We start from the raw sequence: 14818 nt of genomic DNA, 5'->3' as shown, positions 1-14818 counted from the left end.
ACGATGAGGGGGTAGGCCAACATGGCCATGCCAGCTTTGGAGAGAAGAGATGACTTCATGATGGATAGAATGGTAGAGAGGAGAAGGGCGTCGCTTGTTGCTTGGTGTCGGCGGAGATGGTGGCCATTTATGGACATTCACACACTACTGAAGCAAACCTGCCTAACGTGCCGAAAGCCAAAGCTAGACTTTAAAGAAGTCTGAGGCTCGGAATAAAGACTTTTATAAGGCCCATGGCTCCGAAAGTCCCGTGGATTGAATAATTAAGTGTCAACATGTCATGCCGCCCGGCTCGGAGCAATTCATGAAGCAGTTCTGCGTGGCGCTGACGGACGGGTCATGAAGCTCAGAAGCAAAAAGATAAGGGGGTTTATCATAAATTAGAGTCTACCATATATTTGATGTGAAGTTATGATGGGAATATCACGCGTGCTTCGTCCCTTTGCCGGTGGGTCCCTGAGGCTAGCTATCCTTAGCAAACCCTCATCAGCATCTCTTCACTTCATCACATGATAACCTCCTCAAAGTGAGATGAAAAAAGTCTAAAGTGTAAAACCATTTTCAAAAGGGTTCTAAATATTAATAAAGTTCCAACAAGGCTTTGACGAGCAGATATAAGCTTAAACGTTAAACTCACCTCACTTGAGAAGACGTCAACCGTGTTCTCTTCTGGACTTGATAAGTACGATATCCCTTCGATTTTCCATCCACTCTCAAATACCTCCAGTCAGTCAATATGCGACCTATTCCTCGCCCGGCCTGGATGGCCAGCTATCTCGGCATTATTCCCGCCCTCATATCCAGCATTCGGCAGCACCCCGCCGGAGTAGAACCCACGTTGGATAGTATTCCGCAAGTCAATGGGCCCATGCTCAAGAACCAGCCGCTCTCAACCATAATCCGAAACATGCAAGAAGACGGGTTTCGCACCTGGGGCTTTGTTGTATATCGCTGCGCATGTGCCAGCGACTCGCAGTGGGCGAGTTACCTCGAATTCTTGAAGGAGGCAGTCAGAGAATATCTTCAATTTGTTGAACTCGAGACCCTTCTCTGGAAGCACTTGGAGTGGACAATCATTGAGGATCCCCCAGACCTCGACGGCGCCTCCAAGCAACACGTCCGGGAGAAATTCTCCGACTGGGCTGCCGCTAGATCTGTCGAGAGAGATGGCCCAGGCGCCGACGATCCATGGCTCCGGAACAGGCCTAGATTCAAGTACTGCATCTACGTCGACCAGCGCTGTCTCGATACAGTTGATCAACACGAAACCTGGGTCGAGCAAGGAGCACCTGGCCCTCTCAAGAATGTTGTTTGCGTCATCATCGACAGAACTGCCAAACCGAAAGGCCGAGGACGAAATGGCTACCCTTCCGTAGAGGGTTGCGTAAAGATGGACACGGGATGGATGTACACAAGCCTTGGGGCTATTCCTGACGTGTACAATAGGCTCTCTTTTGAGGAGCTATCCGAGCACGACTATCCGAGACCGCCTCAGGTGTTCCCACTGGGTGACCCCATGCCTTTCGACCCCTAGGTACTATTCCGGTTATTCCACCCTACATTACGTCGGTGGTAGATTCTTTTGATAGGGACTGTCAGGATCTATTTGAGTGGAAAAAATTAGTGCTAGCAGCCTTGGCATTATATTTGGGAATCAACCCTTAGTTCACATCACTTCTGTGCAAGCCTTGGGATCATTTACTTAAAGAAATTGCTACCATTCCGAGGTCAGCCTTTTCTAGGCTGCCTGGTCTCCTGCTGGCTCCAGATCAGTGATATCCAATTGCCTTAGACTTTCTACTAGAAGTTCAAGTTTTTGGTATCATCCCACTGTTGACTGTGGAACCAAGTGATATTCAGTGTGAAACCCCTTGTCAGCTTCTTACAGGTGAGGTGAGTCGCACAAAGCAACGTTCACAGCCTGATTCCAGAGGGCACCAATAACAACTCGAGGGATAGCAAAAAGTTCTGGCAGCCGTTGCTCACGTGACGCTTTCACAGAGGAGTTGCCCCAAAATATTATACCCATTTTTCTACCTGTCCGTTCCAAAGTCTCCTACCTATCGGCACTTGCATCACCAGTCTCAGGACCAGAGACAAGCCTTCCTATTCCCCTTTGGTTGATACTCTAGCATATCTCCTTGTCGTCTCGAACTGTTCCACAATGACTCCAGTCTTACGGCCCCCATTCCCCTCGCTTTCTGTCGATAACTCTATTTCCAGCGGGGGTTCGGGTCACGTTTATGCCATCGGCCAGCATCTCGTTCTCAAATGCCCAATCGTTCTCGATAACCCTCACCCAACACAAACGGCAATGATGGAGGAGAGCCAAGCTCAGATCGCTTGCGAAAGGGCGGTCTACAAGATCTTGATGGAGAACCGGCATCCCCATATTGTCCATGCCGTCTTGTGCGCGCCTGAAGGTATCTTTATACATCGCCAAGCCATGACCCTTAAAGCTCGCTTGAAGAACCCTAGTATTCCTCAAGACTTAAAAAACCAATGGATCAAGCAGCTCTCGAGCGCGCTATCCTGGCTTGAGCATCTTGGTTTCGCCCACGGGGACCTTAGACCTGCTAATATTTTTTTGAGCTAGGAAGAAGACATTAGGCTGGGTGATTTTGATTGCACAGTCAAGATTGGGGAGAAGCTGAAGGCTGGAGGCGGTTCTTACGGCAAACTGTACGAAAACTACCAGTTCCCCGACGCCGGCCCAATGACCGAACAGTACTCTCTTGGGTCTTGTATCTTCATTATCCAGTTTGGCCATGAGCCCTGGCACGAGATCGACGGGCCTCAGAAGATCCTCAAGCTCATCAGGAATGAGTTTCCCGACGCTTCAGGGGACGAGGTATTTGGCGAGATTATTCAAAAGTGTTGGCATGGAAAGTACGATTCGATGCGTGAGGTTGAACAAGACATTCTCAGCCGGCTGGGCTTAGAGGAGGCGCAGAATGACTGCTCGGGTATCGATGAAGAGTTTTCGTCGATGCTAATAGCTGAGTGCGAAGCATTCCTTGAGGAGGAATCAAGAACGGCATGACAGACTAAAACTACGAGGAGGATGCAATTTTAGCCTCTTTGGCCGTTGTAATTTGGCCCCAGCCAGACAAGCCATCTGCGGAAGGCGAGTGGGTGAGAGCCGTGCCTATGGAGTATTGGGGTATAATGTAAAAATTTTAGTTGTGATCTCCTGCATCAGGAGGCCCGACGTAGTTCTCGTAACCCCAAACCCAGTACCAGATGCCCGAAATTGCAGTCGCCGCGACGAAAACAACAGGGGCGTAGTTGACAGTGGTTTGATCCACAGGAAGCATCGAGGGCATGCAAAAGAGAGGGAGGGCGAGCATGGACCAGGCTACAAGACGAGGTGAGCTGGTGAACTTGCGCGAGATGGGAACAGAGAGTTACACACCGATAGCGACGACATTTGTAAAGACGCCAAAGTTTCCAAGGTAAAACGAACCTTTTTTAACCTGCTTCCGACCGGTAAACAAGCTGATGCCGATAGGCGTAGCATATGCTGCTGTTAAACAGATGACACCCACGCCACCAAAGGCGTTGAACGCGGCAGAAGATCCGAAATAGATGAAGCCGAGCAGAATCTCGCAGAACATTGCCAACATCATGGCGTTCAGGGGGAGATCGAGGCTCTTGTTAACCTTGGACCACCAAACTGCGCCTGGGATACCGCCATCGCGGGCAAAGGACCACACGCAACGAGACGTTGCTGTCGTACAACTAATGCCACACAAAACAGACAAGACCATGAGTGGGAAGAGAAGGCCAAAAGCACCGCCTGAAGATCCTACAGCTGATTTAATGATGTAGGGAACAGGCTGTGCAAGAGTAAGTAGTTCGCTAATGTCCGGCATAACGAAGACGATAGGAATCAGAAAGAGAAGACCGGCGCAGAGGTTGATGACAATGGTAGCGACCATCGCTCTTGGAACTTGAGTTGCAGGCTTGCGAACCTCTTCGCACATGCTACAGCCCACGGTTAGCTAGTATCAGAAGGCAATATGACTGCACCCACGAAATGATCATGCCGGTTGACGAGGTGGCATAGGCAGCATGGAGAAGACCGACACAAAAGGACCATCCGTCTGGCCAACCTGAGTTGTTTTCGAAGTGGGTAAAGACCCAACTAGGATCGCGGCGACCATTCTTAGACAGGGCGAGGATAGTAGAGACTATGGCAATCACGCCAGCAAAGGTCCAGAAGATGGCTGCGGTCTGCTGAGTGTCAGCTGTGCCTACCAAGCAGTTGTAGGAGAGTGCAGCCTACGTCAAGAATGGGAAGCCAGCGGTTACCGAGGGCAGAAACTGCGTTGCAAAGCAGAGTTATGCCGATGAAAAGGAGGATTGTCTTATATGATTCGTCTCCAAACACAAGCTCACCAGCCTTAGTCTCAAAGACGTTGATGCAGGAAATAATAAAGGTTGTGCTGCCAAAGGTGACGGATAGCGTGATGGTGATGTTGCCGACGACATAGAGCCAGCCGCAGATCCAGCTAGCGACACGACGCCATCTCGCGGGAGCAATTATAAAGGCTTGGTAGTAGACACCTAAGACAGAAATAAGATTGAGATATTAGACAGGGGCTGTTGACATACCTCCTGCAGTTGGGTAGACGCTAGTGATCTCACCAAGCGATGCAGCGACGCACAGGATAATCAGAGACACGGCAAGCCACCCCCAGATGATGTTGACAGGCCCTCCTCCAATGATTGGATAGGTCACAGTCGTGGATAAGCCCCATGGGATCGAAGCCAATACAAACGACATGAACGCCACCTGCAGGGTGGATCGGTTCCTGTTCAGCTCTGGCTTGTATCCCAGATTGGCCAGAAGATCATCGGCTGTATTTTCTTCCACTACGTTCGGTGGAAATGCTGGCTTGTGTTCCTTCTCGCTCGTTTCGGAGGTCATGATGCAAGTGGCGTTCTCTTTCGGGCTGTCTTTGTTGAGTGTCTCTGGGTCTGAGTTGGATGACGAATGCAGGAAGTTGACGAACTTGCATATGCCCCTCGATTAATGTTAAATAAAAAAGAAAGGCCCTTATTCCGGGGCGTGAGAGTAACGAAAAGGGGAGGCAGGTGATGTGTGAAGGTGAAGGAGGAGATCAAAGTCGGACATTGCATGTCCGAGAGAAAACTCTTTGCATAGGTATCGGAAGGCCCACCGACCGTGACGTAAGAAGAACCCATGGGTCTCATGTTTCATTGAGGACTATCTACTGCTTTAGAGGGTTGGTAGAAGAGAAGTTGAGTATCTTGGGAGGAGTCGGTATGAGATACTCTAATGGGAATAGTGACCCTGAAGGCCCCACAAAGGAAGACGTGGGGCACTAACCTAGTGCAGTAATTCCAAGGAACACCGGGGTCAATTACCAATCTCGTCTTCTTGAGAGCTATCATTGGATAGACCATGTGGTTCGGGCTGGCTTACTATCAACGGCTAGAAGGCAGGTCTAAGAAGACACTACATTTCAACGTCTATTATATACCCCTGATGGGCTAGTTCCAGAAACTTGGATCTTTGAGAGGACAATCGGGCATTGGGGACTCCATAAAGATTAATCTTGGGGGGTTTCGCAAAGATCTAGAGCTTATTGGTTGATGGTACTATAGTAGATCTCACCCGGACCAGCCCAGGGCACTCTATCGAGAGCTCGAGTGCCTGACCACTAAGCCAGTAAAAGAACGGGGGAGACTACTTGAAAGTTAGGATATCCGTTTCTAGACTGGCATTAAACGTTCTGAAAGGAGAAACCGTTTTGACCTGAACTCGATTTGTAACCAGCTTGCTCATCGGCGACTCGTATGGGGAAAGTGTCCGAACTTTACCAATGTATCCGATATGGACCCCGGAGAGAAACCAGGGTCGTGAATAACTCACCTTGTCTCCGCGTTTCGGGGACCATAGAAAGAAGTATCCGTTAATTCCCCTTGACCAACAAGGTTCCGTAGGCTTAGGAGATATAAAGGACACATTGAAAGAAGGGGAAGAGAATGTTTTGGACAACACAGCCCAGCAGCCGAATCAACACACACATAGCACATACATCAACAAGCATAGAACCACTGCCAACATGACTGCACCTCTCGAACTCTTTGTTCTTCCCTGGGGAGTTTATCCTCGTCGAGTTCTTCTCTACCTCTCCGAGAAGGGCATCCTCTCGTCGCCCCTCATCAAAATCACCCCCGTCACCATCACCCGACAAGGCATGTCCACTCCCGATGGGAAGCCTCCGGGCACTGTCCCTATGCTTAAACTTCCCGACGGAACATTCATCAAGGAGTCCGTCGCTATCCTCGAGTATTTCGAGGATATCTGCGCCAACCCTCAGAACGACTGGCAGAAAGAACTAGCGAAGGGCGCCGCCAAGTCTAGCATGCGTGGAGAGACACCCGAACAAAAGGCGCGAATCCGCGACATGCTTTGTCTTTCAGGTGAAGCATGCAATTACTTTGGATTCGCCTGCCACAAAGGCACGGCGCTTTTCGCCCTGTCCGAGGCTACCAATGCCCACGCCGCCAAGTTGTCCCTCAAATACTGCAAGAAGACCCTGAAACACCTGAGCGAGTACTACGAGAGGGATAATCTGGAAGATGGTCGACAAGTCACCATCGCGGATTGTGTCTTGTACTCGATGTTGCACTTTGCAAAGGATCTATACGGCCTTCATTTAGTGGACGATTTGCCCAATCTGCAACGGTTCTATGGAGCGTTTGAAAAGAGGGAGAGTGCTCAAGTCAAGGAGGATCACTTCCCTCAGGAAATGAAAGAGCTGGCGTGTCAATGGCTTCCAGTTGAGTGAACTATAACTTGGAAGTCGTACCGCTCGGGCCCTCAGCATCGGGTTGACAGTCCAGAGCACCCATTGGTTTATCAATCTGAATAGGTAGTCAAAATTGCAAATCAGCCATGTGCAGAAAATCAGGTTAGATCAAATCGACGCTTGAATGTTCCGTAGATCCTTCAAAGCCGTGTCGACAAAGTTCATAGCCACCTTGATCCTATCCGCCTCATCATTGATCACGTATGCATTCGGTTCTTCATCCAACTCCGGGCCCTTGCGGTCTAAACACGTCAAGAATTCGCACACAATGCGAGTCATCTTTGTCCCCGCCTCAGCAGGGATCAGAATTTCGCTCATAGACAGAAGAACAGCTTTGTTCTTGTTTGGGAACTTGGTGTAGTAGTCTCCAGGGTCGACCTCATTTGGTGGAAAGCCAAGCCGTGTGAAGGTCTCGACAAATGCGGGAGAGACGAATGGGGGACAGGGTTGCAAGACACTCTCCCAACAGAGTATCTCCAGCATACAGACACCCAAGCTGTAGACGTCATGTGCCATCGAGTACTCGCGTTCTGTCGTTGGAAGCTGGCGCTCTGGATGCTGGTAAATCTTGCGCTGAAGAGCGATGTCTCCTGTTAGACGTGTCACTCCCTGTTCTACCTCTCGAGCGTATTTCCATCCACGTAAGCTCAGAGCAGGTATTTCTTTTCTCCGGGTTTCGCGGTCGGCTACTGGGCGGCCTCAAGTGGGTGGATGAGGATGTGTTCAGGTCGGATGTTCTTGTGCACCAAGCCAAGGAGTTGAGTCTGGAGCACAGCAGTGGCAAGCTAATCGCAAAGATCGACTCGAAAGTTTAGCGACGGTTTGGAGGAGTAGTTCTCCATGAATGTTGACAACGTCATTGTCAGGGGTGACGTTAGATCCGTAAATTTACAATAAAAGAGCACCAGTTAGACGTTTCTCAAACAATAGACAAAGAAAGAAATGAGCGAGAGAGACCAAGAACAAGATTCAATGAAACTCTATGCCAAGCCTGACTGCTAACTAATACCAACAACCACCACCGTTTCCGGCGTGAACCTACCAGGTAGTTACATCACTACCTGCAGGCTGCAGCCGACACCACTCAGCGAGAGGAACGAACCAACCAACAACTAAACCTTCGAATCTGCCTAATTTTGCACATTGGTGCCCAACCACCCGATTCTCTGGACAGACCTGAGAGGTTCAGTCGGGCCTGACTCAAACTCCTCACCTGCCTGACTCCAGGGCATCTTCTGGGTCCTGACTCTCCGGCCCTCAGCCGAATCATCACAACAAGACAACGAAATGGTTCTTTTGGACCACCTCGCTTTCGGATCCGAGGAGGAATCTCCTTGGGGCGTATCCAGCCAGCCAGCAACACCGGAAACGTACCAGCCTTCCCCAGAACGCCGCAGCAGCGAAGGCAATCTTTCAGGGCACCCAGGGGAACCTGAGGAGGCTCCATCGGCGATGGAGGATGAAGCCGTCTGTACCGAGTGTGAAAAGAACCCCCTCCCGACTGGTATTGTACAAAGTGCGGGGAGTTTTGTGACACTTGCGACAAGGATCGCAAACCACACAAGCAACAAAATACAAAGCATAAAAGAACCCTTCTCAGTGATGGGCAGTAAGAAGCCGGAGATGTGAACAGAAGGAATTCACTGCTAACCCATGTAGTAAATTAATCAGTCGCGCCTTCTACTCCACGCTCTCGAAAGACGCTCGGAAGCAGTTGCACCAGAACGACCACGACACTTTGTGGTTCTCCATTGGCGGTCGACCTGGCTCGCTCGAGTTCGAGGAGTTTCCACGCTTCAGCCTCGTCCTCTCCGAACACCACAAGCAGTTTGCACTAAAAGCTCCGTCCTTTCCTCGGCTGGTATCTTTCACTGGCGACACTGGGGTAGGAAAGAGCGCCGTCATCCAACTGCTCCTCGAACACGTGTGGGATAATGCTGCCCGGCGCAAAGCAAAAGCACAACGCATGCCCATAGCGACGCCTGTCGTAGGACAGCGCCAATACTCCGTCCCAACCTCGGCCGATGTTCATCTCTACCGCGACGCAATGCTCGATGATACCGAAGCGGAAAGACCATTGCTATATGCGGACTGCGAGGGCTTCAACGGTGGGAGTCAGAGCCCCACGGCGCACGTCTATTCGCCATCTTCAGCCGCCAACTTCAGTAGACTCACCGAGGGACTTGCCGAGATCAAGAGATGGGCGAGGATGGGCTTTAGCTACCTCCAGTCTGGGTTCAAGAGACCCCTGGCGTTTGACGGCCAACGCGAGCATGCCGTGAAAAAAACTATTCCCGAAGCTACTTTACAACTCCTCAGACGTTGTCGTCAATGCCATGCTCAGCCAGGCAGCTCGTCAGATGGAGGCCGACTTGGAAAAGTTTCTGGAATAGGCCGAAGAGTCTCATGCGGCTGCCACGTGCCGGATTAGCCTGCCTCATCTGATCATCGTGCTGAACCAATCTGACGATGACTCCGAATGGGATCCCGCTAAGACTACACAGGATATATTCGACCAGCAGAAAATATTCTAACGCAAAACGACAATGCGAAAGCGCTGGTAGCCAGGTTCCGCAAGTCAGGGATTCAGATCAGCAGCCTCCAGAACCTTCTCTTGACGTCGTACTCGTCAGTTCGTTTCATCCGTCTTCCACAAGGACAATCAACTCCACGACTGGCTGAACAGTTGCAGAAGCTGCACGGGATGATCTGCGAAGCTAGCGAGGAGTCGCAGAGAGAGAAGGACCATAGAAAGATGCGTCTCTCGGCCTCAGACATGGACGAATTCTTCAGGCTCGCTTTCGACCACTACTCAAACCAGGTCAGGGAGCCGTTCGACTTCCTCGGGAGGATTATGACCCTACACCCGCCGTCTGACAAGCTCGCCACGAGCCTGTCGATGCTTATGATTAAAACCTTCAAGGTTTTGGGTGCCCAAGACGAAAGCCCCGACATAGATGTCAGGTTCTGCAACATCCTGGCGCCGCTCGTCTGCTCGACCGTGGTCCTCGATGCGGCGCGGGCATTTAACACTCTCCCAGGCAGCCTGGTAGACATATTCAGCGGCGAGGGCAACCAATCCGCTGGGAACGCATGGAACACGGCGAAGCATTCCTACAAGGCCCGAATCGGCCAGGCTTTTGACCAATTCGCCCACACCACACTGCAGTGCCAATTCGTACATCCCGAGACCAACACGCAATGCGTGAACAAGCGATGGGCTCATCTCTGTCACCAGAACAGCCGAGGTGACAGAATCGGCCCGGGTTCGCACGAATCGGAGCTGCTCGATCAGCTCATCGTCACATGGGAGAACAAGCTTGGGGAAACATTGAGCAATCTGGACCAAAATGTGGATGAAGTTATCACGGCCACCGGGAGCGAGCATAGTCCGAAATCGAGGCTCGACGCCGCTTAGCTTATTCACAAGGCAGCTATAGAGGATCTTTACAAGTCTATTCCTAGCCTGGAGATGTTCGACCTCGTCACATGCGCCTGGTGTTTCCGCAACGTCCCTTCAGAGCAACTGGCCTGTGGACACGGAATCTGCAGTACCTGCCTAGCCGTCATTGGCGGGAGAGACTCGAGCGTGGATCACAGGCTGAGAGTGGTTCATTCTTGCGGCCTACATCACCCACCCCATACCTTTGAGTCACCGGCCGAGTTCCTCGATCTTCCCGATCACGTGGGTCGCCGCATCCTTTCCCTGGACGGGGGTGGTGTACGCAGCTTCGTCGGGATTAGCATCCTTGCTGCCATCGAGGAAGGGCTGGGCGGCGAGATCCCAGTTCGGCGTTTCTTCGATTTGATAGGGGGCACCAGTAGCGGCGGACTGCTCGCCATGGGACTAGGCATGGTTGGCTGGGGTCTAGAGGAGGCAGCGACCCGTCTGAGGGACCTGCTGACCCATGGCTTCACCAAACATAGTGAGTGGACTGTGGCGCATCTTTTGGAATGGTGGATAACCAGTAGCCTCTACACCCCGGAGGCGTTCGATGCGGCCGTGAAAGCAGCGTATGGGGACCTCGGCGACCAGCGGATGATTACAAGCAGAGTAAGTAGCAGCGCAGAGGCTACCGTCAGGAAGATGTTCGGACTGACATGGACGATCGTAGCAGGCACACGGAACATCAGAGATGTCGACGAGGGTGTTTGTCACAGCAACCATAGGAAACGAGAAACAGACAACCATTATAGCAAACTACGTGCCGTCAGGAGAGGGAGGTAAGTCTGGTCATGCCATATGCGCCAACATGGATCATGCTGACTTGGGATTGTATCCAGAGGAACAACACAGCTCTATACGGTACGTGCATGAAGTAATATCAGAGGCTGGTCGAGATTTTACAGTCCGAGAGGCAGCGAGGGCGACGTGCGCGACTCCGTCTTATTTTGCTCCTTTGCATCGGCGAGATGTCGAATACTGGGATGGTGGTGTGTCCCTGAATAACCCTGCGCCAGTCGCCGTCTCTGAAAGGCAACTTATCTGGCCAACGAAGGAGAAAACCAACCCAGATATTCTGCTTTCAGTAGGTAACGGTTGGAGCCCAGGAGCGGCTTCCGGAAAGCACTGGTGCCCAAGTGGCAAGATCTCGGACCTCCATAAGCACCTCCGTGAGAACATGGACTCAGGCGACAAGTGGGATAAAAGCCTGGGCGTTTCAGGGATGCAACCCAAATGGTATACGCGGCTGAATCCAGAGGTATCGAAAGCCCTACCTGCGCAAGATCACATGGAAGCCTTGGAAAATGGCTCCATCGAGATGATCGCATCCAATTACCTACGGGAGCCGAGCACCAAGGACCGCATCGCCGAGGTTTGCCGCGTTCTAGTAGCGACCTCATTCTACTTCGAACCTGCTCAACGGCCTCGCCAGGACGAAGACGGCAATTTCGTCATTCAAGGTAAGCAGGCAAAGAAACCCAAGTAGAAGGCATGTACTGACGATATACCAAACAGGGGAAATTTTGTGCCGGTTTCCAAACGGCTCAGACACAGTCAAGGGCCTGGGCCGGGCTATCCGGAAGCTGCGCAACCCTCGCATCGAGCTCATCAGCCCAAGACTCGATCGCTGGTCTATCGATGATGCCGTCATCTCCCGCCTGGAGAGCCACGGGGTCTACAGGCTACCTATCGAGATCGAGGCGCCTAGCTCGGCCATGGAGATCAACTTTGCGTTAGACGATGATAGTTACAAGGCTGAGCCTATCAGTGCTTGCCCTTTTTCTTTAGATAGGCTGTTTGAGAGGACGTGATGGCTGCTCTTTGAGCTCTGAGAGAAACCTTGACGCAGTAAATATATAGGTTATTTTACTTATATTATTTTATCTTGTCCCCATCGTATCCCTTGACCGCCTAAGGGCCTTGCCCTACTTTGACTATATAATGACCTCACTATAAGAAGGAGGCACCTTTTTAAAGTTCTTCGCCGCTAATGTGCCAGCAGTAGCTATGAGAAAAAAACAAGGAAACTAGGTTTAAAACCATGTATATGTAAATCACTTAGAGAGGGACTTAATATAGCTTCTCTTTAGTTTCCAACCTCCCTAGCGAAGAGGGCGTCAAAGCGGTCATCTATGCCGGCACACCTGTCGCTTGATTTCGTCTCAGGATACCAGTACATTCTGGGGACAACATGCTTGCCAGGTGGCTTCAGCATAAGACCAACATACAAACCTACTTGCGATCTTGCTGGAGTCCCGGCATGCTGAGGAAATGTGTGCGTTTATGTTTTCAAGATCAGAAGAAGATACCAAACGTCACATAGGAGCATACAAGGGAATGACGGGACTGCACCTCGCCTCAGCCTTTAGATTAGTCAACGTGGTGTCGCAGATGATCCAGTCTGGCAAGTTCAGTCCTTGTCTCCGCACCCATGATGGCTGGACTGCACTTCACTGGGCTGTTAAACGATCTCACCCGGACGTCGTGGCCTTTCTCCTCACCTTACCGAACACGGAGTCGCTTCTCGCTTGCAAAGGAGGCTTGGAAGGTTGCACGGCACTGCATTTTGCAGTTAAATACTACTTCTCTTCAATGGTGGAGGCGGTGCTCAAGGCCAAAGCCGACGTCACCGCCCAGGATCGTCTGGGGAGGATCTCCCTCTACTTGGCTGTGTGGACTGTTCAAGAGGATGTCGTTGAGCAATTGCTATCTAGTGGGGCTGATCCCAACATTCGAAGCGTTTATGGGACAACGCTACACTGCGCTGTGAAGCGGGGGACACTTGATCTCATCAGAACACTGATCTCGGCAAGTGGTCCTTATATTGATCTCAACATCAAAGACATACTTCCGTTAACGGCCCTTCAAGAAGTACAGGTGAGAGGACGCGATGATGTGGCGGCGATCGTGCTAGAGGCAGGAGCAAAATCCTCGTCGGGTTTGATTCTGGCCCAAGCAAACTTCATGGGCAGTCACCAGGGGCCTCTCTGCAAAGGAGGGATGGCAAGGTTACTAAGTTGACCCAGAGCTGTCAGCTCAAATCAAATCCGGCAACCAGTGTACCTGCCACGTTCTCAGATCGTGCAAGCAAGAGCCGAGACTGGCCGAAGATCAAGAAAAGCTCAAGCTTGAGTCTAAAGACGACTTGACAGCACTAAGAGTGAGTTTGCTCGAGGTAACTGAGCCCTTGCTCAACTAACCTGTTCCAGGGAGTTTTTCGGAAAACATTTGACCTGGCAGATGATACTCATTGACAGGTTCAAAAATACTTGTTGTCCGAATGGCAGATCCTCTTCAAACTCCGGCATCCACATATTGTCCAATACATAGACTCCGACGAAGACCCTCACCGCAATGAATTTCTACTCTACATGGAGTACTGCAATAGAGCTTGAGTCATTCCACGGAGTACAGCTGAAAAATTTGGTAACTAAAGAGAACAAGTGATGTGAGTTCGTCGAGGGCGAGACAGCATGAACGCCGAGGCCCCTGACCGGCGTTGAGATCTGGGCGATGGTCTGGCAAATGGCTTAGGCGCTGGTCTATCTCCATTACAGCTTAACTATCAGACGCAAGAATGGTCTGTACAACGCCGCTCTTGAGGGCCCGTGAGCTTACATCATTCACCACGATGTCAAACCCGCCAACGGTGAGTGTTTCGAGACATCTAGGTGCATGAAAACCGATCAGCATCATATTTGTAATGCACGGCGCCGATAAGGACATATTTCTCTTCAGGCTTTGTGATCTGGGAATGGCAATCCATGCTGGTCTAGGGCCTGATCAAAACCAAACTCAGTTGATAGGTAGTTCTAGCTTACAGCCTCCAGTAAGTAAACGCCATTTCTATTGCAGTTGATACCTATAACACACCGCTACTCAGAAAACTGATGTGAAGCGCGGGAAGTCAGGCAGGGAGAGTTGTTGACAACAAGGGGCGACATGTTTTAGCTTGGGGCTAGGTGTCTCGTGAGCGCAAGATTTCTTCTCAGCCAACTTCGATTCAAAGGCTGATCTAGAGAACATCAGGCTAACGGCCAAGCCAAAGGATGAGCTGCTCGGTTGTCAACCCTTCAAGGGCTTCCTGGATACGGACCGTGGGATCGATGAAGATTGGAGACCAACCAGCCTCGAAGCCATGGAAATTGCCTATAGCAACCTTCGAAGAGCTCCTGGGAGTGTTTTAACCCTTCCTCGAACGGTGATTGAAGAAATGCGTGCCGTCCATCAAGTCCTCGATAGCTGGGTAAGGAGCTATTAGTTTCAGTCATTTCTTCTCACAGCAGAACTGCTGGACAGCCCACAGCCATTCCAACAGGATTCTTCTACAGATGATCGCAGGAATCTTGTCAAGCGACTGTGGTTACTTCTGGACGATGGGGCTGAGGAAAGCTTCCAAGGCAACTATGAGCTTACTGCGCACCTGTTAATTCTCCTAGACGGTCGTTCTGTCGCTATAGGGTAAGAATCCCGTCAAGCTCACCAACCCCGGCACCCAGAAAGTGCCGACGATCCGACGCGTTCAGTA

General features: G+C 51.1%; 5 protein-coding genes across 5 annotated transcripts; 4 read left to right on the top strand and 1 right to left on the bottom strand.

The window, feature by feature from the left end:
• Positions 1-736: 736 nt before the first annotated feature.
• Positions 737-1534, top strand: LRP88_01616 (uncharacterized protein; the record flags this gene model as incomplete). Its single annotated transcript, XM_083238293.1, has 1 exon — positions 737-1534. The coding sequence occupies one exon, from the start codon at positions 737-739 to the stop codon at positions 1532-1534; it is 798 nt and encodes a 265-aa protein (XP_083106798.1).
• A 780-nt stretch (positions 1535-2314) lies between these two features.
• LRP88_01615 (uncharacterized protein) lies at positions 2315-3043 on the top strand (the record flags this gene model as incomplete). Its single annotated transcript, XM_083238292.1, has 2 exons — positions 2315-2395; positions 2597-3043. 2 exons carry the CDS (start codon positions 2315-2317, stop codon positions 3041-3043), a joined length of 528 nt encoding a protein of 175 aa, XP_083106797.1.
• A 136-nt stretch (positions 3044-3179) lies between these two features.
• LRP88_01614 (uncharacterized protein) lies at positions 3180-4933 on the bottom strand (the record flags this gene model as incomplete). The annotated part of the gene is made up of 5 exons (XM_083238291.1): positions 3180-3358; positions 3416-3987; positions 4037-4236; positions 4289-4569; positions 4618-4933. 5 exons carry the CDS (start codon positions 4931-4933, stop codon positions 3180-3182), a joined length of 1548 nt encoding a protein of 515 aa, XP_083106796.1.
• Positions 4934-6095: 1162 nt separating this feature from the next.
• Positions 6096-6824, top strand: LRP88_01613 (glutathione S-transferase family protein; the record flags this gene model as incomplete). The annotated part of the gene is made up of 1 exon (XM_083238290.1): positions 6096-6824. One exon carries the CDS (start codon positions 6096-6098, stop codon positions 6822-6824), a length of 729 nt encoding a protein of 242 aa, XP_083106795.1.
• Positions 6825-8132: 1308 nt separating this feature from the next.
• LRP88_01612 (uncharacterized protein) lies at positions 8133-12101 on the top strand (the record flags this gene model as incomplete). The annotated part of the gene is made up of 7 exons (XM_083238289.1): positions 8133-8323; positions 8505-9172; positions 9350-10234; positions 10286-10899; positions 10961-11069; positions 11130-11750; positions 11806-12101. 7 exons carry the CDS (start codon positions 8133-8135, stop codon positions 12099-12101), a joined length of 3384 nt encoding a protein of 1127 aa, XP_083106794.1.
• Between the last annotated feature and the right edge of the window lie 2717 nt (positions 12102-14818).

Source organism: Fusarium phalaenopsidis, assembly GCF_050370095.1.
Source record: "Fusarium phalaenopsidis strain FUZ10S chromosome Unknown contig_32278, whole genome shotgun sequence".
In the NCBI taxonomy this organism is placed as follows: Eukaryota; Fungi; Ascomycota; class Sordariomycetes; order Hypocreales; family Nectriaceae; genus Fusarium; species Fusarium phalaenopsidis.
This window is presented reverse-complemented; position numbering and strand designations above follow the sequence as displayed.